The sequence below is a fragment of the Perissodus microlepis genome, chromosome 12, assembly GCF_051167445.1.
Source record: "Perissodus microlepis isolate ML-2025 ecotype Zambia chromosome 12, ASM5116744v1, whole genome shotgun sequence".
NCBI lineage: Eukaryota > Metazoa > Chordata > Actinopteri > Cichliformes > Cichlidae > Perissodus > Perissodus microlepis.
In genome coordinates, this window is record NC_140472.1 from 10766421 (window position 1) to 10792192 (window position 25772).

Sequence of the window (25772 nt, forward strand, 5' to 3'; positions counted from 1 at the left end):
AGAGACGTTGCGTACCTCTCGTATGCTCATAAGCGGCGCAACCGTAGCATTCACGAGCAAGTTGAAGGGGCGCTTGCTTTGTTGTTCGGGGTGTCCCTGTGGGTCGACTTGACGTTTTTACGCAGTGGAACGACTGTTGCCGCCTCTCCGTACGGCTGAGAATTATGAACTCATGTTACCACACATTGTTGTTGTTGGAATGTGAAACAATAGCTCGCATTAGCGAGATATTTTTTTAATGGTTAAGCAGCTCAGTTTGCTGTGGCAGGTGGCATGTGAGTGGTAGGATTAACCCAGCAGGCGACATCTGGATTTACATGTTATTAAACGTTAAGCGGTGATATTCTGGCTCTTTTTAAAGGGCTCCTGGTGGATGTTGCTAGCTAACCAAACGCTGCTTCGGTTTTAAGCTAGCTGCCTCAGCTGTCCGCTTGGCAACAACAGCAAGCTAGCCGATAAACAGGTTTACTGAAACTTTAGCTTTGTGTGTTACAAATGTCGAACTCCGCTGAAATCACGCTCCCCCTCGAGTGGGACGACGATGAGCGGATGAATTTTATGTTCTCCGACTTCAAGGAGAACCGAGACGTCAACACTACGGACTGGGACAGTAAGATGGACTTCTGGACGGCTCTGATCGTGAAGAGCTGCAAGGACCGCCGCACCGTCTGTGTCAATCTGCAGGAACTGAACAAAATCTTCAAGAGAAAAGAAAAGTCACCGCTTGGCTTGGCTACTGTCATCCAGTCCATGGCCACGTAAGTGAATCTCTGTCCCCCCTCACTGAGCCTGCCAGTCTGGGTCAGTCTACTTAGATTGTCTGTATTTTTCTTTTTCGGTGGACAGATGCGGGAAGATCCAGAGGGAGTCGGAGTTTGCTGCTAATGTGGACTGTGGCTGGTTGTCCTGGGGTGTGGGTCTGCTGCTAGTGAAGCCTCTAAAGTGGACCTTCTCGGCTCTTTTGGGTAGCAGCCGGGTGCATTTGGAGGAGTCTTTTGTCATCATTGAACTAGTAAAGGTTTGTTGTTCTCATTAAAATTCACATATTCATAGCAGCTGACATCCATACATTCAAGCCACTGAGATCTTTACATTTTTAGTTATACTGTCAGTAACTTCTCTAAGTTATTACTGTGCGCATTTCCTATCTTGATCTCCCATAATGCACTTTAAGTTTCATATTGCAGTAGATGTCAAGCCCTGATGCTGCATATTAGTGAGCCAAATTAAATGCATCTTGCATATTTTGAATTGCAGCTAGGATGAGGGATTTCTCTTTCCGTTTCTCCAGTATTTGGCAGCCATAAATACAAAATTCTCTTTTTGTTCCCCAGGAGAAAGCAGCAGAATTACTCAGGGTCTACCGCAGCAGTGAATTTTCAAGCTGCTCCATTGTGTCATTTCAAGATCTCTGCACCCTCTCCTCTAACATCTGTGCTGATGAGAGCACCCTATGCATGGCGCTCCTGCAGCTGCAGAGGGACAAGCAAGTCATGGTTTCGTTGCACGAAGGCGAGAAGGTAAGTCTGCCCACCATTAACAATCTGCACATTTGACATTTTCAGCTACATCTTTATGTAAGGAATCTCTCTGTCCTTGTGTGTTTTCTCTTACAGATTGTTAAGTTTTGTCTACCTGGACAGGACCGCGTGTCTGCGGTTAGTGACGTGGACATAGGCATCTATCAGCTGCAGCGCAGTGAGAAACTGCTTGGAGAGCGGGTTGAGAAATTGGGCCTCGAGGTTGACAAGTAACTCACATTTTATAATAAACGATTGATTCGGTTTGTGTGCTACTTCGTGTCATCAGATTTTTTTAATTTAATTAAATTTTTTAGGAACAGTGATTCAGAAAGACAGATTGTTGCTAAAATTGCTTTACATGATCTAATTGCAGGTGCAAAGAGGAAGCAAGGATTCTGCTGCGGGAAGGGAAGAAATCACAGGTTATTACTAATGTTGGCTGTTTAAAAAACAAAAAAAAGTCATTTAAGCACTTGCAACCAAATAGCGATGGCAGTCACAGCACCTGTTTATGTTTGCTGTCAATCCAAAAAGGCACTGAGGTGTTTGAGAGGCCGCAAGAGGGTTGAAAAGAGAGCAGACAACTTATTTGCCAAGCTGGAGTCCATCAGGGAAATCCTGGATCGAATAGCCCAGTCACAGAGTGATAAGATGGTAAGGGCAACACTAACAGGAGCTGCCACAGCCTTATTGTACAGCTGTTTATAACCAAGCTTGTTGTTGTCATGTCTTTAGGTTATGCAAGCATATCAGGCTGGAGTGGCTGCCCTGAGGCTCTCTCTCAAAGATGTGACTGTGGAGCGCGCTGAGAGCCTTGTGGATCAAATCCAGGAGGTACACAACTTCTTTTTATGTTCAACTTAATTGCATGTTTTATTATTTTTTAAGTGGGACTCATTATGATGTGTTCAGAATCTGCAAACTGATGATGACACACAGCTCTCCCCTACATAAGCTGCCTTTTATAGGTTAAAAGTAGTGGTATCAGTGCTGATATTAGATATACTTAGGGATGGAAATTGATAAGAATTTAGCAACTCTGATAACATTATCAGTTCTCATTGGCTCCACTTTGAGAGTCACCACCATCTCTAAAGCAGCATAACAAAGCACCTAAAAAGGGAACTGCTTCAAAAAAACTCCAACAAAGCACAATTCCTGCTAAATATGAAAACAACAAGTAAATGTGTTTTCACTGTACAAAAAACATCACTGAGTACAAACAGGCCATGGCGGAGGAGATGATAGCAACTGGGGATGTGCAACTCAAATGTAAACAAATTACTCCACCAAGCGCTGCCCGAGCACGCGCTGACTGCACTCCATATGACAAGAAAAGCAAATGGTGGATAGAAATTACTGATGTGATCACATGGTGCAAAAACAGAATACAAAATACACCAACCCAGGTAGAAAATACTTTTCAGTGTTATTATATGACAGCATGGTTAAGTTACTTCAATTATTGTTGGACTAAAGTCTTAAGTGGTTATTTTATACTTTTTCTTAAAATTTACATGTGGACTGACCTCATAACTTGAAACTTTAGTCATAATTAATATGAGAATGCATCACTCTAACAATATATGAATGACAAAAACATAAGGAGAAGGCATAATAGATCCACTTTAGTTAACTCCAGCATTTAACGACCTTCATGTATCCTCTCTGTAAACACAGTTATGTGACACTCAAGATGAGGTGAACCAGACTATATCCAGCGGTGTGACTGCTGCAGGTAAGTCATTCTGTTTGAGCTGTATCTACAAGATGCCTTATATCTGATTTTAATAGAGCTCTAAGTTAATCATGTCTTTTTGTGTTTTTGTTCTGTAGATGAAGACATGGATGAGCTGGAGGAAGAACTGAAATCTTTGTTGAATGATTCAAAGCCAGATTCCGTCTCAGGTTTACCCACAGTCCCAGCAACCAATCTGCAGCCCTCTGCTGAGTCCATCCTCAGTTCTCTGCCCGACATACCTCAACGCCCCTTGAATATTAGCACCGAGCAGCTGGAGGAAGAATTAAATCAGTTGACTCTTACAGATTCAGGTTTGCACTTTGAGTTTTATTCTCTGTCCAGCTCTGTTGTAAGTCTTTTGAAATAACACACAGTCATTTCTCTGTCCAGGCTTTCAACAGAAGAAATTGACATCGCCAGCCAAGATATTAGATCCTGCACAGTGACGGAGCAGGCAAGACGTGGCAAGCCTGAAGGTCTTCATCGCATATCAAGACAAAGTGAAGCTCTTACAAATTAAAGCGAGTTCGTACAAGTTAAAATAATACTCAGTAGTGATTTGAGGGATTGTGAAGCCAATACCACGTTGACAACAAAGCACTTTCTGTCATTTGTCGTTGAAAAAAAAAAAAGATTTCCTTATTGTGGGGGCTTGCCAAAAAGGACTTTAAAAAATATATATTTTCCCCTCTGTGCACTTTTGAACTTAAGCGCTTTCAAATGCTCTCAAGTCAGGAGTGAACATTTTAACCCCTTGAAACAGGCTCTTTGGTATGTCACCACTAGGACATAATTTAATGCTATTTTTGAGAAGAGTAAGAAAACAAACTGTATTTGTTGTTTATTGTATGTTTATTGTTGTGTGTAAATGTCCATCAATAGCAGTCCTGTAAAGTGCATTAAGTGGCCTTTTGGATTGTAAATATGAACCTAAAAGTAAAGAGAATGTTATGCCAAATGATTTATAAAAACTGCATTTAGTCTCAATACAGAGTACCTGTAAAGACTGAGAAAAGCCTACCTTAAGTGAGTTTAACCAAATATGCCATATCAAAAATAAAATTTATTTTAATCACTCATCTGTGGTGCTCGTGCGTCAGTCCCTGTGCTCAGGCTGTGCAAAGGAGACATTTACTTAGTAGTTGTTTGGAGCCACCTCTGGAATAAACAGACTTGTGGGCCAGTGTAATTTGAATTGGGCAGACATTTATAAAGCATTTTTCTATTAGAATTGACCACAAAAGCACTCTGGACTGGGTAGGGAAGCCCACACAGGCACAGGAAGGCCCACTAGGAAATTTACTTCTTGCATTAAATGTGACCCTAAATATAGTTGTACTGTAAATATTTAGGAAATTACTAGCTTTTCCAAAACTTCTGTCACACAGTATCCACTCGTCAGCCACTTTAACAGGACCTCCTTTGAGTACAGTGAACCTGCTGGAGGCAGCCATCAGACTATAGGTACACTGTGGTCCTGGTCAGCAACAATACTAAGGATAGGCTGTGGCACTTAAAGGATGCTCAGCTAGTGCTAACAGGCCCAAGTGTGTCAAGACATATCCTGCACATTTTCACACCACCACAGGCTCAATGGATATATTCATGCTTTCATGTCTTTGTGCCAAATTCTGATTCTATTATCATGTTACAGCAAAACTCGAGACTCGTAAGACTAAGTAGACATTTAATCTTAAAGTAACATTTTTGCCCTAAGAACTGGTTCTTACAACCAAATCATTGAAGTAAAATATTATGTTTTACAAATGTTTTTTGGTCTATGACTTATGTTTTTAAGGAACTGTTTACATGTAATGCAGTCTTTGTTTTCATACAGTGACTAATATCCCTTCAGTGACATTTTCTTTTAAAAATTGGGACACCTAGTGGTTGTCTGGTAGAAGTACATACACAGGTAAGTATAAAAAGGCATATTTTTTCCTGATGTGATTCAGTTTTTATTTTTGTTTAAATCTAAGAACAACAGACTCTGTAAGTGGGTCTGGCATAACGATGGTATTGTGAGTTATAGTCATGTGACTGCATGGCTGCTGGTGTAGACAGGTGTGCAAAACAGCCACAGTTTGGATCATGGAGAACACTTTCAGTGTGGCCCATCAGCCACTAACAGAAACCCAGTAACCCTTTGAAAAAAAATCATTTATTGTTTATTGTACTGTTTTGTATAGTTCAAGGACAAGTGACCTTACAGTGAAAAGCAGATTATTTAGTGATTTTAATTACCGTCACATTGGTGGTGTAACTACAGTGAATATCTGAGGTGTTGTTGTACTTTCTATTGAGTCCTACAATCAATAATAAATAAAAAAAAAAGAATTCATTACAAATGTACAGCTTTTATAAAGTACAATTAATATCACAAAAATCCTATTACAGCAGTGTTTTTGAAAAAAATGCCCTTGCATGACAACATCAATGGATAAATGTTGAAACTAAAATTTAGTTGTCACAGTGGCTTACACTGTCTCTCAGAAACACGCACTCGCTTTCGCTCTCTCTCTCACGCCTATTGCTGTTTCTCCCAGTCAGCAAAGGAAAAGATGAGAGTCCAGTTTTCACCTTCGCAACCGCCAATCGTCTAATTGCATATTACGCAGCTCTTACCTACAGGGCTGTTATTATACTGATATCACAAGCAGATGAAAGACATTCAGGGAATAATAGTTTAATTATTTCAGCTCTATCCTAAGCAGCTGCACACAGCTTGTTATACAGTTTGTTGATATGTCCAGAGAAGATGAAGCAGACAGAGATATGTAAAGATAACTATTAGCCATGACTACATTACGCAGCTCGTGTATGGTGAAACTGGTTCAGCAGGCACTGATGCAGATATTTGGCTAAGAATTTGTTGTGTGCACCATGTAAGACAGAATGAAGTGAAAGCCTAAGCAAAAAGTCAATGTGTGATAGTACAAGGACTCACTGGGGTGTACAGTAAATAAACATTTGGCATGCTTTATAGTAGTCCATTTCTACTGTATATGGAAAAACAAAAGTCCTAATGGAATACCATCACCAAATCATAATATACTTTCATAATTTCTTTTTTAATATTGCAGTGTTGCGTAAAAAGCAGGCTACAAAGTGGTTCAGGCTGCTTCTTGTTCTTGCAGTGTGGTGTGTATACAGTAGATGTGCATTTAAGGTGCAGGTTTGCAGTGCAGTGTTAAACTGTCCTGTCGGCTCCCGAGCGCTTCCGCACAACCTTCTCCTCGTTGACCTGGTCCACTGCCAGAGTCTCCACATCCGCCTGTTGCGGAGCCAGGGGAGGAGTGCCATGTGGAATGCGGTGTGCCACGCCCACGTGAGCCCTGTACTGACGGTCCCGTGCGGGGCTGTGTCGCGGACTTGCCGTAGCGCCCAGTGGAGGAGCATGCGAGCGCTCAGAGGCAATGGGAGGGATGACAGCAGGCCGCTCACGAACTACCTGTGGTTCAGGAGACTCTCTGCCTGCCTGCAAGAAGGGTGTTGGGTCAGGCATGGCATCCACTGTCTCCCGCAGCACCATCCGTCTACCGTCCGCTCCAAGGCGATACACCTCTGTCAACTCTGGATGTAGAGGCTGGGAGAGGCTCTTCTTCATGCGGCGACGTGGGGTTTCAGGCTGCCTGTCCTTGGCCGGTGGAGGCGTGGGCTTGTACGAGGTGACAGGACTGGCGTTAGGGCTGGCCTCAGAGGAACTGCTGGCTAACAGCTTTTTCTTAGTGGCGTGTAGTTGTGAGGTAAGGTAAGCAATGGTACTGGCTCTCTGCTCTAACTCCCCAGACAAAACAGCCAGTTTATGGCTCTTCATCTTAAGCTCCTCCAGGTACTTCTTTTCTCTCTCTTTGATGGTGTTTTCCAGGACAGAAATCATGGCGTTCTTTTGCTCCAGGTCTCTGAGAAGCTCTGTGTTCTCCTCCTCTTTCTTCTTCAACTGGGCCTCCAGCTCCTCACACCTCCTTTGCAGCTCCCTGCATCGGGCCTCGCTGCTGTCTGCACACACAGAAAAAACCCAACAGCTCTTACATGGAGTACTGTGCAAAAGTCTCAAGCCACCCAACATTCCTTTATATGTTGACAGGAAAATAGGAAATAGTGCAGCAATTACTGAAAGATGCAAACATACATGTAAATACAGAATAAAAGGAAAAATAGTTTGACAATTCTAACATGTTTGAAAGTCAATATTTGATATGACCACCTTTATTTTTCAACACAGCCTGAACTCTCTGAGACAAGCTTTCTTGAAATTTTCTTTAAGCAGTCTTAATAATGTTGAGGTCTGAGCTCTAATGAGGCCAATCCATTCTGTGTTTTTCTATCCAACTATGCTTTGACTGCATTAGCAATCTGTTTGGGATCTGAAAAATAAAGAAAATAAAGCTGTTGCTAGTACGTTGTTACTCCAGATGGTGCTGCAATGGTATTCTACTTTTCTGCTTTCATAATTGCATCAATTTTGATGAAATCCCGAATTCCACTTGCTGAAATGCAGCCCCAAACCAAATGACAGAGCCCCCACTGTGTTTTCATCCCTTGACTTAGCTACCATTTTTATGCTTGAATGATTCATGACAAAACAAACAAAAAATAACAACAAACCACCACTTTAAAAGACTACAAGAAAGTCTGGCTCCTTGGAAGCAAAATATTAAAAATGACTCAAGAGCATATATATATATATATATATATATATATATATATATATATATATATATATATATATATATGTGTGTGTGTGTGTGTGTGTGTAAGCACAAAGACCACCAGACTAATCATTAGTGCATTAAGTGCAGACGCTGACTATAGGCTGACAGAGATGGTATGATCCTACAGAGACTCATCTGCAGTGGGCAGAGAGCTCTTGTCTCACATTACATCTCTGGTAGACAGCTAGAGTACTCCCATGTGATCTCCATCACTGCTGCCCCCACCCAGCCTTGCCCCACCCAGGTACAATCAATGTATAGCTATGTTTGTATATGTGCAAAAAATATGGAATGAAGCACATCTGTGTATTTTTTATTCAGTAAAAATCCTCAATCCTTTGCAATTCCTTCATTCAGTCTAATCAAATACAGGGGTGGTTACAGCAATAATTATATCATTTTTTTCACTTTCTGAAGGGGGGGCTGATACATGTTTGCTACAGCTAGAACAGCTGGGCCCTGCTAAAGTGAGCATTTAGCAGTGTGTGCATTAGTGCTGTGACACATAATCTCATTTCCTGCACTCCAATCTCTGAGATGTCCCCCACTAACATGATAACCTTGACAATACTGATTGAGGCTGGGCCTTTAAGGACACCAACAACGTAATGTGCTCCTGGTGACATACTCACTTGCACACATCAGTGTGGCCATCAATAGTTTGTACATAAATTAAATTGTATTCTGCCTCTCAGGTGCCTTTGAGGCTGTGCTGTGGAGCAGCATGTGATTCAGACCAGTGATGTCACTCCATGTCATGGCCCTGGTTTTATGGGGGAGGGGCAGGTGGCAATGAGCAATGGGAGCTGCAATAAACAGCAGGGAGGCCCACACTGCAATACTTCTTGGGTGGGAACAGGGAGAGTGCTGTGCTCCCAGGCCTGTCCACTGACACAGACTCTATTTGACTCTATTTCAAAGGAAAAAACACTGATTTACAGCCTTTACTGCTGTGGGGGTTTTGTGCTGCACAGTTTGAAGTAGTTACAGAAAATGTAATATATCATTATAAAACCCAAAAGAGAAAGAATAAAAAAATAAAAAAGCTTTTTACCTGGGGAAGTAAGTATGATTTGAAACAGTTTTTTTTTTAGCTTCTCTTGTCAGAATACCAGTGTCATGTCAGAAGATTGAACTAATAAGACTGACTGGTCTAAAAAGAAAAGGGCTAGACCAAAGGGCTCACACTGGGCAAAACAGCGTGTAAAACATTTGCAGTAATCACCTTTCCACAACAAATTAATGGCATCTCTAACTCATGACAACAACGCTGAATGCCAGTGGTATAACTGGTGCTTGTGTACTACAAATGATGCTTACCTGAGGGATCGGAGCTTCTGATAGTGAGCTCATACGTCAGGTCTATGAAAGAAAAAGAAGAGGGTTATTTACAATGCCTGCGCTACATGAGGCTAGAACAGGGCAGCTATCTAACAGCATGCTCCTCACATGCTAATTAACAGCAAAGCAAGTTTGGGGAAAACATGTCTGTGCTTTCCATATGGCAGTGTTCATTTAATAAGATTAGTGAGAGTTCATCGTCAGCTTTAGTAAACAGGTTAGCCCTGGATACAGGAAGTCAGGGGCAGATCATGCTGTTTTCTCCTTTTCCTGGGTGACCATATTTATGTCTGCTGCGTGTATCTATTACTGCCAGTAAGTCGCCATACTTTTTCAGACATATTTAGCACTGGAAACGCATCATCTTGCTGACCTTTAGTTCCAGGCATAAGCTTAGGTTCAGCAAAAGCCTCTGTTTTAAACTCATGAGCACTCCCTACCACAGTTGAGATTAAATGTGTTGGTCTTCCGCAGCAGCATGAAGTCCTACTTGTGGCCCTTCTCACCTGTGCACTGCTGCTGTAATCTGCGGATCTCTGCATGCAGCCCCTTCAGCGTGTTGGCGTGGTCCTGCTGGAGGAAGAGCAGGTTTTTCTGTGCACTCTGCAACTGATTTTCCAGTGTTACATTTGCTGACGCCATGGTGGATTCTGTTCGGACACACAACTGGCCTTGCAACCTCCAGGCGGACATGACAGAAAGGAGATGAGGTAGAGACAGAGGGAGTAAAAAAAAGAGAGAGAGACAGAGAAGAGGACCATAAAAAAAGTAATCACATCAATTCTCACCCATTTGGCTGTAAACGTGAGATTTAGGATACGGTCTAACTTTTCTTTCTAAGCAAACCAGCCAATACGGGATGATACCATTAACCCCATTTACAAAGAAGGGCATTTTACATTTAAACTGATCATCCAAAGGCAAAAACGGCAACTCTGTTTGTTGTTTGTTATGCACAGTAGCTGTGTCGGATATCATTATTGCCTGGGTCAATGCTAGAATAAGACTATAGCAGAGAAAGGCCAGGCAACAGTAATGGCTTGCTGTACTTAACGACCAATCACTGAAATTAGGCTATTGATTTATAATCCAGAGTGGGCCCTGCTGGCCTTAAAAAAGGCATCTGAAAGGTAACACTAATCTAATACGTACTAATCCAATTTACATATTATCTTGTAATTTGATAAGGCGACGCAGTGGAAATATTATTCCTCTGTGAGAGTCTTTCAAATTCAGAATATCTAACAGACCCCAACAGTGAAACAGCATAACATATGTCTCTATTACATAATCCTCTCATTAAGTGTCCATAACACCATCAGTCATAACACTAAATCAAAGCTGAACACATTAACAGATGTCACAGTGAGTGACACTGGGTGTGGCTTGCCCCACCTTCTTCCACACTCTCTTCACTGAACATCCTTGTCTCCAGAGGCGAGTCTCAATATCTCCACCCTCTGTTAAACTGTGCTGAGGCTTCAGAGAACACTGATCTCCGCTAAAATCCCCTCCTGTATACAGAGGCAGCCTCTGACTGCAATCATAAGTGTGTTTCAATAAAACATCTCTGAGCTTCCCACTCTTACATCATCTAACTTATATGAATAATACATCCCATGCACCTGACCTAACATGCTCCCTAGTTTCAGCTCTCACGCGCCTGTGTGTTTTTGCCATGAAAACATGTGATAACCAAAACACAGCCTGGCACATACAGCTGGGGGTGTGTCACAAAGGCTGAGGAGATAATCTATTATTGATGAGTAATGTGCGGTCCTTCCGGTAAACCCTGCGCTGCAAGCATATCTCTCATCCCATCTCCTTCCTAGAATAGCTTTGATAGCTTTCCGCTTGCAAAGACGTGACCTCAGCCAACTTTAGTAATATGGTTCATGCCATAGCATGGAGGTGATTCAAAAAGTGTATGGATGCTCAGTGAATTAAAGAAAGACAGTTCCTCTAAGATGTAAATCCTTGCCATTTGAGCGTGTTTACTTGACTCTCTTTTCCTAATGTAGCAACCAGTATTTCCCCACACAGAGAATATAAATAATCAATGAACTGCAGCAGCAGAACGAAACATTAGCAAATAGCTACTATCCTCAGCCACAACTCCTTCGCTGTCACGCCCTGTAATGACGCTGAAACTGCACGCAAACGTGCATCCTTCAACCTTGGATTCCACACTGTAAACAGAAGCTTCCCTTCCAGCATCTTCTCTAAATCTGTTGCTTGTATTTTATGGAAAGATGCAGTCTGGGTTACTCTCCACAATAATCACGTCCTCACAGAGAGTCATGTTTATGTCATCAACAAAAGCATTAAAAGGAAAACAGAGGCAGCTAAAGCTTAAGTGATCTAACTACAAACAACGCCTGCAACTGCAACAGGACAGATAACGCTACGTGTTATTAGACTGCGCTCCACGACACTTTTTCAATTTCAGCACCTGCATTGCGGACAGCACCCCGAAATGAAGCCTCCGCTGGTCCTAGCGGTAGCTGCCAGAGGATCGTTGTTTTAACGTTAATCTTCATCCAGAGACTTATTTCTCGACTTGACCTTCTTTATCTGTACCGAAGAATAAGAGAAAGTCGTAAATCAGGCCTGGCGAGCGGTGGAAGTGAAAGGCTTCAAAACACCCCACTTTCTGTGGTCTTTTTGACTCCGCGTGCTGTTGGATGCCATTGCTGCGTTTCAAGGGGTCATTACAAAGGCTGTCCTTGCAACCAATGCTATGTGCGACTGTGGTCCAGGGAGGAGCTGACTAGTGTCCAGCAAACAGTACATTTTCTTTCTCTGCTGGGTCACACCAAACCACACTTTACAATCACCCAAAAACAGCCTGCTGCACGCACAAAGCAACCGACCAATCCTAGCATGAAGATGGGGTTTTATTTAGCTTTGTGGAGGTGGTCAGGTAAATTCGGGATACACTGAATACATCCAACAGGGCTTATTCGTACTTTCGATTTAAGTCCTGCAGCAATGCGCACACATTAGCAGGTGCCATGCCATTATTAACGACATTAAGGCTTTTTCTGACGTGGAATAGACAAAACAATTTAAAAGTTAAAATGTAGTTTTATTGAGTGTGTTTAGATTAATCCCAAATAAAACTGAAGCACACAAAAATTAGCTTCAGATAAACGAAACATATATTTTAATGTGCCGATAGCCTCCTTCGAATAAAACGGGGTAACTACGTAAGCTATGAGGCTTTCATTGATGCTAGCCTAGCTTAACTGCTAACAAGGCTACAACAGTACCTTGACGTTATATGGCGGAGAGCTTACCTTACAGCTAAAAATACGCGGCCGTCGAATATCTTCTAAAATATCGGGAAATGTGGATAAACAGACTAGCCACACCGGCTAAGCGCAGTCCGCCTTGTGGGGCATGTCAGGGATGCTGCTGTCAGAGGTTCGCCTCCGCTGGGTTAAAGAGAGGGGTGGCTGTGTCAGTTTCCTATCATCTCCCCGAGCTACTAGACAAAATAAAGCGGTGCATCATGGGAAACCTGAACGTTAAGCGATACAACCCTAAAATGTTCCAGACCAGTGACTTTTGACGAATTACATTAAAGTTAAAGGTTAGAATCACAGCTTGAATTTACGTGAGCTGAAACTAAGCAGCTCACGCAAAAGTAGAATAGAGTCTACTAACCTTTAAACGTCATTAAATGTGGAAGTAGCAGCTCTTACGGACGTGCCACCGTTTACGGGGAGAGCGTCATCACCATAGCAACAGAAACTGTCACTTGTTAAGGGGTGAGGCGTACACGCCGTCTAGTGATAGAGTCGAAGTAAGTAGTTGTTATGTCAAGTGTGACGTGTCATAACTTCTTGATGCTTATGATAGTTTATTCAGGCGCTAGGTTTGATGTTTTGTTATGTCAAAGCGCCTGGACTGCGTGAAAAAATAAAAATGAACGAAAGCTGTTGGACAGTACAGCTGCAGGGCAGCAGGGGGCAGTATTGCCCCTCAATTACTGTGTAGGCGGTAAAACAACAGCAACAGTTTTTTTTCCTTCCACTTATCACATGTTTTGACATTCCACTCTCTCTTTCTCGTTTTCGCTGCACTAACAGAGTCACACTCTCTAATCAACAATTAAAATGATCACTAGTTCACCAGTTCATCACATTAACAAATAAAAACAGAATAAAGGTAAATTAACAAATATCTGTTCAAATTAGGAGAGAGTCATCAATATCAGATCTGATATAATCATTATCAAAGTCAAAGTCAGTGCTTCATGTAGCTTTGTCAGTCAGAAATTTTGTCAATGAATACAATGAAACAAACATAAAAAAGTAATGATCTGTCTCAAACTTATGAATAACGTATTCATAATCTGCTTCGTGAGCCACCATTCTCTTTATTGCCACTCGTTCAGTTCAACATAAAACACACCCACTTCTGTAAAAACAAACACTCCCTGTTGCCACAACGGTGGACCACAAGGGACAGTAAGCACGGAGTGCAAACATTATAAGCAATACAACATCTCCCTTTTTTTTTTTTTAAATGTCCGCCAGTGACACAGCTGGTATACATTTCGAAATAGAACATCCTGAACATGAGGATAAGGAACAGTTTTTTCAACACTGTCATGTGTAAAATTACTGCGGCATAAAACTAACAACAACAATGCAACGCGGGATATGAACTCATTAGTACATTGACATTTGACATGTTTCTTTTTTTTTTCTTTCAGGGCAGCGATCCGCCTACACCCTTTACAATCACAGGTCAAGAATAACCCTCGGTTTGACCACTCGTCCTGATCTGGTGGTCAGTGCAGGGCTAGTGTCCATGGTTGGTGTTTTAGTGTCTCTAGATGGCGACAGGGGCTCTGCTTGTTGTTGAGCTGCACTATCCGGCTGGGTTACCAGATCGGATGTTGGTGCTGAAGGTGCCGGTGATGCCTTGGCACCTCTCAGGTGCCGTCGGTTACGCCGTATAGTCTGTCCCTCGCCAGTGCGGATCACGAAAGAGTGGGCAGTCTCTGCAGGTCGGATGATGACAGCCGGTTTCCAGGCTCCGGACTTGTGCTGAAAGCGAATGTGGTCCCCCTGCTGCAGCCTCGGTAGTGGTGCGGCGCTGCGATTGTAGTAACGCCTCTGATGCTCTTGTCTTTCCATCCGTGTTTTTTGCACAACCGTCGGGCTTATGATGCGAGGTACCAGGTGGTATCCGGTAATGGGAAGCACTGAGCGTAGACGTCGACTCGTGAGGAGCTGCGCGGGTGACCTTAAGCCGTCGACTGGCGTGTTCCTTTGCTCCAATAGGGACAGGTAGGGATCTACTCCCTGCGCATGAGCTTTATCCAGAACTGATTTGGCCGTTTTGACTGTTCTTTCGGCAAGGCCGTTGCTTTGTGGGTACAAAGGACTTGAGGTCGTGTGGACAAAGTCCCATGTGACTGCAAAATCCTTGAACTCTCGAGAGCTGTACTGTGGGCCGTTATCTGAGATAAGCTTCTCTGGTATACCGTGTCTGGCGAATATGGCCTTGAGCTTTTTGATGACGGACCCTGCAGTGGTAGAGAATAGCCTTTCGACCTCAAAGTAGCGGCTGTAATAGTCCACAACTACTAAGTAGTCCCGTCCATGCCATGTGAAGAGATCTGAGGCCACTGCCTGCCATGGTCTCTCAGGGATCTGGTGTGGGATGAGAGGTTCTTTGGGATTCGCCGCGCGCCTCTCCTGACATATGGAACAGTTTTCCACCGTGGCAGCTATGTCCTTGCCCATGCCTGGCCAGAAGAGGGCGTCCCTTGCTCTCTGCTTACTCCTCTCAATCCCCATGTGCCCAGTGTGGATTCTCTCCAGCATGTTGTTTCTTAGGGCTATTGGCACTATAATTTTGTCACCTTTGAAGATGATGCCATAGAAGTGTGAAATTTCATCTCTGAAATTCCAAAAGTCCAAAAGAGTTTTAGGGCATTTTTTTCTGTCCTCAGGCCAGGCATCCTGCACAGTTTGCTTCAGCAGGGTGAGCTGCGGGTCGCATCCTGTTGCAGCCTGTATCTCTGAGAGTTTTTTGTCACTTACTGGGAGGCTGTTTATCACTGAGTGGATCTGGTCCTCCATGCCTTCACTCAGCGTGCTGTCTTGGTCGAGCAATGGTTTCCTGGACAGTGTGTCGGCCACAGGTATGTCTTTTCCGGGCCGGTGCACAATCTCTATGTCGTACCTCTGCAGCTGTAACAGCATGCGCTGCAGACGAGCAGGGGCTACAGAGATCGGCTTCTTCAGTATGTGCTCCAACGGCTTGTGGTCCGACTCGACGATAACTCTCCTGCCGTATATGTAGGTGTGGAAACGCTTGCATCCAAACAGCACTGCAAAGAGCTCTTTTTTGATCTGTGCATAGTTGACTTCTGTTGGGGTCAGTGTCTTTGAAGCATATGCTATTGGGTGTCCGTCCTGCATCAACACAGCTCCCAAACCATACTTCGATGCATCTACCTGTAGCCGTAGCTCCTTGGTCGTGTCGTAGTATGCCAGTATGGGGCCTGGTTCTCTGGTTATGAGATCTTTCATTTGCTGGAAGACTCTGTCGTGGGTCTGATCCCAGATGAACTCCGAGTCTTGTTTGAGCAGCTGACGCAGCGGTGCGTTCACCTCTGATAGTCGTGGTGCGAATCTGGACAGGTAGTTCGCCATTCCAAGGATTGTCTCAAGCTCATTCTTATTCTCAGGAGGTGGCATGTCCTTTATGGCCTGCAGTTTCTTTGGGTCTGGCTGGATGCCCTCCCGGGTGAGTTTGTGTCCAAAGTAACTCACTTCTGTGGCGCCTATGACACATTTCTCTGGATTGAGACGTACTCCTCGCTCCCTTGTGCGCTCAAGCATGGCACGGAGGTTCTCGTCGTGTTCCTCCTTTGTCCTGCTAAACACGAGGATGTCATCCACGATGGCTGCCACTCCATTGAGCCCTTCATACGTCTCATCGATTTTCCTTTGGAAAATGTCCTGTGCTGATATTATCCCAAAAGGAAGGCGCAGAAAACGGTACCTGCCAAAGGTCGTGTTGAAGGTGGTGAGAAGCGATGACTTGGTGGTTAATTGGATGGCCCAATAGCCTGAGCGAGCATCCATGACACTGAAGTACTGTGCTCCTGCCAGCTTTGGTGTGATGTCATCCAATGTTGGAAGCGGATAATGAGGTCTTTTGATGGCTTTGTTTAAATCGCGAGGATCGAGGCACACTCTGAGCTTCCCATTACGCTTCTCCGCGACCACCAGTCCGTTTACCCATTCTGTGGGTTCTTTTACTTTAACGATTATGCCGTTTTTCTCCATGTCATCCAACTCCCGTTTCAGTCGTTCCCGCAGTGTGAAAGGGATCCTCCGTGGGGGGCACACAACGGGCATGGCGTCTGGGTCAATGTGTAAGTCGCATTCTCCTGGGAATTTCCCTATGCCCTTGAACACATCGGCAAACTCCTCCATGACGCTTGTGATCTGTACTGACATGACCAGCTTGACTAGGTTTAGATCCAGGCAGGCTCTCAACCCTAGGATGGGGGGTGCTGCAGTGTCTACTATGTCAAAAGTCAGCATCTTGTGAATGTCTTTCCACCTGCACTTCAACTGGCATGTGCCTTTGATGTTGAGTTTTTCTCCTCCATAGCCAGATAGTGTGCGTGTGGGCGGTGCCAAGCTAACCTGCTTAAAACAGTTCTTAAACAATCGGGCAGGGATGACGTTAGCAGTGGCTCCTGTGTCAAGCTTAAAACTCACGGTGTGATGCAGTGAGCCTACTTCTACGTCAGCGTAAGCCTGTTCATCGGCCTCCCCTTCGTACCACTTTGTTATGGAATCTATGAATAGCTCCGCTTCATCGCTTGGAGTGTCAGGGTTAATAGAGTACACTGGGTTGGGTTGATGTGGTGCTTGTGAACGGCATGCTTTAGCAAAGTGGTTCATTTTATTGCATTTTTTGCACCTCTTCCCTTTTGCAGGGCACTCCTCCTTCTGGCTGTGTGCTCGTGCACATCTTCCACACACTTTTCCCATCTTATTATGATGAGGTGCCCTCCTATCTTTTTGCTGCGTGCTCTGGCGCTTAGCGGATACTGCATGCGCGGGCGCTGCTCCCTGCAGGCTCGTGTGTGGGTCAACCATGGCTTTCAATTGCTTTCGTGCGATCTCATAGGAGCGTGCAATGTCTATGGCTTTTTCTAGAGTCAAATCTGACCCTTGGCTCAGCAGCTTTTCTCTGACTTGTGGGAAACTGGTTGCAAAGACAATCCTGTCTCGGACCATTTCATCACTGTTAACGTAGCCACACTGCTTGACGAGTAACTTTAACTCGGTCACAAAGTGTTCAAATGACTCCCCTTCACCTTGGAGTCTTTCATTAAACTTGTATCTGGCGAAAATGGTGTTTGTTTTCGGCATGAGGTACTGTTCAAACCTGTCGAGATATGTGGTCAGCTTTTTAGCTTCTTCATCAGATAGCTGCCATGTGTTATAAATATCCCTGCCTCTTTCTCCTACCCACAGAAGAAGATAGCTGCACTGGGTCTCCTCGGGCTTGCCGCTTAGCGGGCCGCTAAACATTAGCTTCACATGTTGTACGAACCTCCGCCAGGCATCGGGAAGATTGGCTGAATGCCAGTCCATCCGTGGTGCAGGAACTCCCGACGAATCCATTTCGCTCTGTCAGAGGGCGTTTAGTTCGATTTTTTCTGACACCATGTAATGTTCTGTCTCAAACTTATGAATAACGTATTCATAATCTGCTTCGTGAGCCACCATTCTCTTTATTGCCGCTCGTTCAGTTCAACATAAAACACACCCACTTCCGTAAAAACAAACACTCCCCGTTGCCACTACGGTGGACCACAAGGGACAGTAAGAACGGAGTGCAAACATTGTAAGCAATACAACAGATAATTCTATAAAATATATTAAATAATAGTTAAATAATAATCTCTTTTTATCCTCAAAATTGAGATCCTGAGCATTCCTGTTTCTGATCATCTCTCAGATGTTTGTAAAACTTGATTGTGGTAAATTCAGTTAATTAGACATGATTTAGAAAGGCACACACCTGTCTATCTATGGTCCCATAGTTGACAGCGCATGTCAGAGGGCAAACCAAGCCATGAAGTCCAAGCAGGCCAATCTGAGTGATCAGGGTAGAAGGACCTTAGTCAGGGAGGTGAACAAGAACCCAGTGGTCATTTTGACATTATTTCAGCATCTGTGGAAAGAGGAAAATCTTCCAGAAGGACATCTAGTTCTGCAGCACTCCACCAATCAGGTCTGTGTGGTCGAGTAGCCAGACTGAAGCTCCTCCTCAGTTAAAGGCACATGACAGCCTGCCAGGAGTTTGCCAGAAGACACCCAAAACACTCTCAGACCATGGTCATCAAATTTCTCTGGTCTGATTAAACAAAGATTAAACTCTTTGGCCTGAGTGCCAATCATATTTGGAGGAAATTTGGAGGCAGCACTATCATCTGGCCAATGCAATTCCTACAGTGAAGCATGGTAGTGGCAGCATCATGCCATGATGTTTTTCAACAGCAGGAACTGGGAGTCTAGTCAGGGTTGAGGGAGAGATGAATGGAGGTTCAGCAAGACAACAACCCTACAAGCTGCTGCAGTGTGGGATTTTCATGAGCTATTTTTTATAATAATAATAATAATAATAATAATAATGGATTGCATTTATATAGCGCTTTTCGGGACCCCTCAAAGCGCTTTACAATACCACTATTCATTCACTCTCACATTCATACACTGGTGAAGGCAAGCTACAGTTGTAGCCACAGCTGCCCTGGGGCAGACTGACAGAGGCGAGGCTGCCATATCGCGCCATCAGCCCCTCTGGCCATCACCAGTAGGCGGTAGGCGAAGTGTCTTGCCCATGGACACAATGACCGAGACTGTCTGAGCCGGGGCTCGAACCAGCAACCTTCCGATTACAAGACGAACACCCAACTCTTGAGCCAGGATCGCCCCCCCCCCCCAATTTCTTAATTGAATACATATTTAGGTCACTATGTAGGCAATGAGATTGGTGGGGAGGTTAATATCCAATCACTAAGGAAACAAAGAACTTTATCAGGCGGACTGTAAACAACAGCATCTGCAGCCGTGTCCAAACTTTGGTGCTGCTTCGTTAGTGAATACCACACAGACGTAGCCTCGCCTGTTTCTTTGCTTCTGAAATGATGAATGTATTAAATCATCACCTGCATGATAACACTGCCCAGTCTGTCTGGTCTTGTCTTTCCTTTCTGTTTTTCTCTAAAAGGCATGCAGGGTGTGAGGCGGCTCTTTAGAGAAAGCATACCTATTGCCAGTTGGCAAATTTTTTAAAAAGGCTTGGTAGCTAACATTCTCTCGTCTCCCCAGCAGGCAGGCATGATTTGGGTTTATTTTCTTTCTGTGAAAGGTCTAACCCACTGTGCATTTATCTGCAGACTCCACCAAACCCCTTCTATTGTCTGAACTTTGAGCCAGTTCATGACATCCACTTTGACTGATGTTTCTACTCTCACTAGCCACTTTATTAGGTACAGTTGTTCAGCTCCTTGTTAACGCAAATGTCTAATCAGCCAATCACATGTCAGCAACTCTAAATATGCAGACATGGTTAGAATGTGGAAGAAAAATGCCCTCCTGGGTTTTAAATGCACCTTAGAACACACATGCATCAACACTACAATGAGCGGGTGGAGGGAGGTTTGGAGTCTTCTCTCACCCCCGTTCTCTGCGGCCTGCTGGAGCGGGGGGGCTAGAAGGAGGAGTTGGCCGTCCGACTGCGGTCTGGAGTGTGGGGCCTCCCTGCTGCTGCGGAGTCGGGGCGGTCTGCCTCTCCCACCGCAGGGAAAAGGGTTACACCACCTGGGTCTGGGTGCAGTTCCCCCCTCCAGGGGCAAGGGTACCTAGACCCGGTTCGTAGAGTACGCTTGGGGAGTGTGATCGTGTGTACAGCGTCTCTTTATGTTTGTCTCCACGTTGGTTGAGTGTGGAGTAAGTGCATATGAGAGCATGAGGGTGGGAATGGATGTTTGTATCTGTGTGTGCCTGTATGTCTGTGTCTATATGTCAGGTTGGGTATCAGACGCCACCTCTCTGGGGACATCTCAGGCCCTCCAAGGTTTGGAGGCCTATCTCCCCCCACCACCACTTCCCCTGCCAGTGGCGGACTCCCTCAGACATCAGTGCGTTGGTGGTTCTTTGTGTCTGGGGATGGGCGTCCAGGTACACACCGGCTCACTCCTTGGCGGCCGCTTATTGGGGCCTGGGGCTCGCTCGGGCCACTTCGGAGGTGGGGTGCCCCCGGCCTCTCGGCCTGGGGCTCGGTCACTCAGGCACAGCTGGCTGCCGGCGGAGCTCACGGGCGCGTCACTGCAACCCCCCCTGGCTTCTGCTCCGCGGCTGCTGAGTGCGCCCTCATCTGGGACTGTGGCGCGGCTGCCCCTCTGTTGGTCTTCCTTGGTCTCTTGTGTTCTGGGGGCCTCTGGATGTCTGGAGTTTTGATCTCCTCCATACCTGCTTCATGCCCTGGAGGACGGGGCAGTGGCTCCCCACACCCTCTAGCAGATCATTACATGAAGGAACCTTTTAAAAAAACAAGCGCGTCCATGCTCACAGGTGTACACACGGGAGCTCACACACACAAACTACACCCTTTTTGGCTCCTACCTCAAAGCACACTGTGTTCTGTTGATCTTATGTGCTGCACAATAATGTTTAATATTTAGTATTTACTGTCATATTCCCATATATCATTGTGATGTTGTTTATTCTATTACTCTTGTTCTCTTCTGCTTGTTTTCTTTTTTCTTTCTCAACAGGTGATCGATAGATGCATTTTTTTTTTTTTCTGCCCATTCTGTTGGTTTTTGTTTTTTGCCCTTGTCCCTCTTCTCAGCTGTTTCTCTTTCCCTCTTTCTTTCTCCCCTTCTTTCCCCCAGTCAAGTCTGTCCCGTATTCAGCAAGTGAAAATAAAATAAACAATAAAAGGTGAATCAAATGGACCATTACGGCAAGGCTGGGATGGTCAATTTGGTAAAGTAAATCCGTTGGGCATCTTTCTTTGCCTTTAGACAATAATTCTGATGGCAAAAGAGCCAAACGGGACAGGCAAAAAAAAAAAAAAAAAAAGAAAAAAAAAAAAGAAAAGAAAAGTGAATACCACACAGACGTAGCCTCGCCTGTTTCTTTGCTTCTGAAATGATGAATGTATTAAATCATCACCTGCATGATAACACTGCCCAGTCTGTCTGGTCTTGTCTTTCCTTTCTGTTTTTCTCTAAAAGGCATGCAGGGTGTGAGGCGGCTCTTTAGAGAAAGCATACCTATTGCCAGTTGGCAAATTTTTTAAAAAGGCTTGGTAGCTAACATTCTCTTGTCTCCCCAGCAGGCAGGCATGATTTGGGTTTATTTTCTTTCTGTGAAAGGTCTAACCCACTGTGCATTTATCTGCAGACTCCACCAAACCCCTTCTATTGTCTGAACTTTGAGCCAGTTCATGACATCCACTTTGACTGATGTTTCTACTCTCACTAGCCACTTTATTAGGTACAGTTGTTCGGCTCCTTGTTAACGCAAATGTCTAATCAGCCAATCACATGTCAGCAACTCTAAATATGCAGACATGGTTAGAATGTGGAAGAAAAATCATTTAAGTGACTTTGATTGTGGTATGGTTGCTGGTGCCAGAAGGCTGAGTGTTTCAGAAACTGCTGACCTACTGGGATTTTCCCACTCAATTGTCTCTAGGGTTTGCAGAGAATGGTACAAAAAACAGAAAATATTCAGTAAGTGGCAAGTCTCCAGGTGAAAATGCCTTGTTTCCAGAATGGTCGGACTGCTTCAAACTGCAGTAACACAAATAACCACTCGTTTGCAGAAGAGCATCTCTGAATGCACAATCTGTTGAACCGTGAAGCTTCAGTAGCAGAAGATCACACCTGGTGCCACTCCTGTCAGCTAAGAACAGGAAACTGAGAATACAGGCAGCAACTTGTTGAATCTATGGAAGCAGTGCTGAAGCTAAAAATCCAGCCCAGTACTAGTAAGGTGTACTTAATAAAGTCGTCAGCAAGTCTATATTATATTGGCAGAACTGGCAGAATTTCCATCAACCTAACTGCATTTCAGTGGTATGATATGTATGTTTATTTACAGTGCTATACCGATAGAAAGTGTGGTTGGTTTGTCTGAAAGAACTAACTGTGGAAACTGTTGTACCAAGTGTGAAATAAATGAAATTAAATTAAATTTAATGTATTTTGTTTCATTCATTAAAATATAATTTTCCAGAGGAATAAATTAACCTTGTCTAATCCCACGTGATATCAGCAAGTTTGACTTAACTTTGCCCAGGGTGCAGGGCTGGACTGGGACAAAAAATCGGCCCGGGCATTTTGACTAGAGACCGGCACACCAAAAATGTGACGTCATTCAGGGGTAAAACCGCAAAGGATTCTGGGAACTTGTGGCAAGAGGTACTAGCGCATGCAGGCTTTCAATTGAACTCAGTTACACAGCGATAAAAAGAAACACAAAAAATGGCAAGAAGCTGTTGTATTATTAACTGCAATAGCCGGTGTTTTGCCAAAAAGTGATTGTCTGCCAAAAACTGATTTCCGGTATTTGCCAAAAACTGATTGCTCGTATTTAAATTGCTATAAGTAACTTGTTGGGCTATAATATGTGAAACATATGTCAAATGCATCCCTCATGGATGACATAAAGTCATCTCTCCATCTCTTTCTCCTGCTCTTTTATTTCTCTCTCTTGCTCCATCTCTCTCTGCTGCTCTTCTGTCTCCTCTGTCACAGACTTCTCCACTTTTGATGATAAATCAGCCTGGTGCAACATGTAAGGATTGGCACAATTTGTTAAGATTTTGAGGAGTTTGAGAAACTAACCTTAAGCATAAAATAAAATTTACTATCAGTAACTTCATAGCACCCGCCCAGCAGTATATAAACTCCGTCATGCTAGCCAGTACGCAGTACCAGTTATTCTAAGCGACTGTAAAAAGTCAGCACAACGAAAACAAGCTACAACTAAACTTGGTTTATATCTGACACAGATAGACAGCACGTCATAACTTCTTACCTGAAGTTCAGTTCCTCTGCCACTATGACCGGCGGCCGCCTCAGGTCTCTCCTCCTCTTGCCTCCCCTTTCCCTTATCCACCTGCTGGCCTCCACCACTTGCTGATGTTGCTAAATCTGTGGAAGCTATGCCATAGCTGCCGCCAAACAATTCACTTATTTTTACACATTTGGCAGCGTCTGCCTGAAGGGCTTGTTTCTTTTTGGCCCCATTTTTTTCTGCACCTCCTTTCCTTTTTTTGTTCTCCATTTCTTTAGTTCGTCTACAAGATTGCTAAACAAGGGGGAGGGTGCATCCGACCTCCTCGGCTGTAATTGGTCCAGCCCAGAGTCGATCATGACCAGTTGGCCAATCCAACACCTTTCATTATTTATACCCTTCCAAAAAAAAAAAAAAAAAAAAAATCGATCGGCCCATAAAAACAAAAAAATCGCCAGCGGCCCACCGGGCAAATGCCCGGTATGCCCGATGGCCAGTCCAGCTATGCCAGGGTGTAGTGGGGAAACAGTAGCCTTTTCATTAGTGACCCCAAATATCACTTTAAATTATTTCTGGCTGGAGAAATTCCTCAGTGACACAGCTACTGAGTGAAATGATACAAAACAAAAGCAACAAATTTCATTCCCGACCTGAGAATGAGTCTCGCATGTACAAAAACAAAATATCGCGTGGTATAACTGAAATTATTGTCCAGCCTCCAGGAATGTTATTTTTTCGGAAGCGGCCTTTAATCTCTCCCTGGCTTTGGCGTGTTTGCGATAGGGATTAAATTCTTCTCATTTCTTTATTTTTAGTGAGTTTGGCACGCTTCCCAGCTTCCCACAGAAAGTAACCAATTTAAAAGAAGCAAAGTTATCCTCGGACCAGCAAAAATAATGTGAAAAATAATTCCCCAACAGAGACCCCTATACCTTCTGTGTGATTTGTTTTACTTGCACATTGCCTGAGGCCTCCATACATCATAACTGGTAGTTAAAGAAGCTCGTTGAGAGAAACTAACCAAATAAAACATGCAGGATTGACTCGGGACTCCTGCAATTCTAACCGCTGTTTTTCTTTTTGGCCTTTGCCTGCGGGGGATCCACTGACCAAGGCGTCTCTCCCACCTGAGGCGTCCACAGTGGCTTTTCCATTAACAATCATCAGCTGCAATTTAATTTTTTGTTTTTATTGATCATCTGTTTTGTTTTGTTTTTTAATGACAAAACCTAGGAAATGCATTCTTTTGAACACAGTAATATTTCCAAGTGATGGTGCACAGACAGTATTGGAAGGTACCCGGGCCCAAAATGGCATACTGATGGAAAAGCAATGAATGCGAGCTAGTAAGTTTTTGATGCAACTTCTTAGCACCAATCACACTTATGTTATTTTTTATACAGCGGACAAAAAAATGATGCCATTCCTCATTCTTACACGTGTGTTGTTGGTAATGCCTCTGGATTATTAACAGATAGCGCCTCTTCTCATCAGAGAAATACAAATGAAACGTCAACCTATCTCAAATGGCACTGTTTTACTGCCCCTGCTCTGACAAGCTGCCAACACCAACACTTCTCAGTTTGTAATAGTTTTACAGTTATTATATTGAGGTTGGCAAGGCAAAACGCAAACCTCTGAAAACCTAATTTGATTTTCCAGGACCCTTTTTTTTCTTTTTCTTTCTTTTTTTTGCCTGCTTAAAAGAAGACAGTCATGAAAGTGTGATTTATGTAAATGCTTCCAAATGTGCCAACTGCACTTTTATAATGCTACATTTAACACTCGAGATAACAGCATCTGAACGTAAAATGCAACCACGCTTATAGTCAAAAACTAGTCTGCATACAGATATATGTAGCCTTACAAAAGCAGTGGTGCAGGCCTTTTTATGGGGCAGATCACTGTGTTTTACTCATCTATTCAGTCATTTAAAGATATTTGCACTGTTTTGTTTTTTTTTTATCACTCGGTCATAGTAAATGGACCCAGAGGTTTTCCTGCTCATACAGAATGTACAGTGTGAAAGCGCTGGTAGCATCTGGACTTTATATGAGGCCATTTGAAAATAAAGTGGCAGAATATGTGAAATGAGCACTTAAAGTAAAGGTTATTTCAACAGCAATCAGCTTCTCTGACAAGTTTAACCGTCCAATTTGTTCATGACAAATTTACTAGCTGACAAAACACAGGTGAACACAGAGAGGAAATTACAGCCAGCATGTTACATAGGACCCTCATGGAAAGCCCTGCTATAGAATCATTACACAGCCACTGCCAAAATGTCACCGCCTTCATTCTAGTAATGAGGCTGGACTTCATAAAACTATATTTTCTATGCAACCTTTTTTTTTCCTTTTATAGT

At 43.8% G+C, this 25772-nt stretch overlaps 2 protein-coding genes across 5 annotated transcripts; one reads left to right on the forward strand and one right to left on the reverse strand.

The window, feature by feature from the left end:
• Nucleotides 1-37: 37 nt before the first annotated feature.
• On the forward strand, nt 38-4343 carry chmp7 (charged multivesicular body protein 7). Its single transcript, XM_084946877.1, has 10 exons — nt 38-758; nt 847-1018; nt 1335-1520; nt 1617-1750; nt 1897-1945; nt 2058-2177; nt 2259-2357; nt 3204-3261; nt 3360-3575; nt 3655-4343. The coding sequence occupies exons 1-10, from the start codon at nt 496-498 to the stop codon at nt 3708-3710; spliced, it is 1353 nt and encodes a 450-aa protein (XP_084803003.1). The 5' UTR covers nt 38-495; the 3' UTR covers nt 3711-4343.
• Nucleotides 4344-5409: 1066 nt separating this feature from the next.
• ccdc92 (coiled-coil domain containing 92) lies at nt 5410-12962 on the reverse strand. 4 transcript variants are annotated; one of them, XM_084946880.1, is made up of 4 exons: nt 12620-12962; nt 9827-9999; nt 9300-9341; nt 5410-7263 (listed from the first exon to the last, which is right to left on the reverse strand). In XM_084946880.1, the coding sequence occupies exons 2-4, from the start codon at nt 9960-9962 to the stop codon at nt 6455-6457; spliced, it is 987 nt and encodes a 328-aa protein (XP_084803006.1). In that variant the 5' UTR covers nt 9963-9999; nt 12620-12962; the 3' UTR covers nt 5410-6454. The 4 variants fall into 4 exon arrangements, with proteins under 4 accessions (XP_084803006.1, XP_084803005.1, XP_084803007.1 ...); XM_084946879.1 differs by having other exon boundaries at nt 9827-11894; XM_084946881.1 differs by lacking the exon at nt 12620-12962 and adding an exon at nt 11773-12613.
• Nucleotides 12963-25772: the final 12810 nt, after the last annotated feature.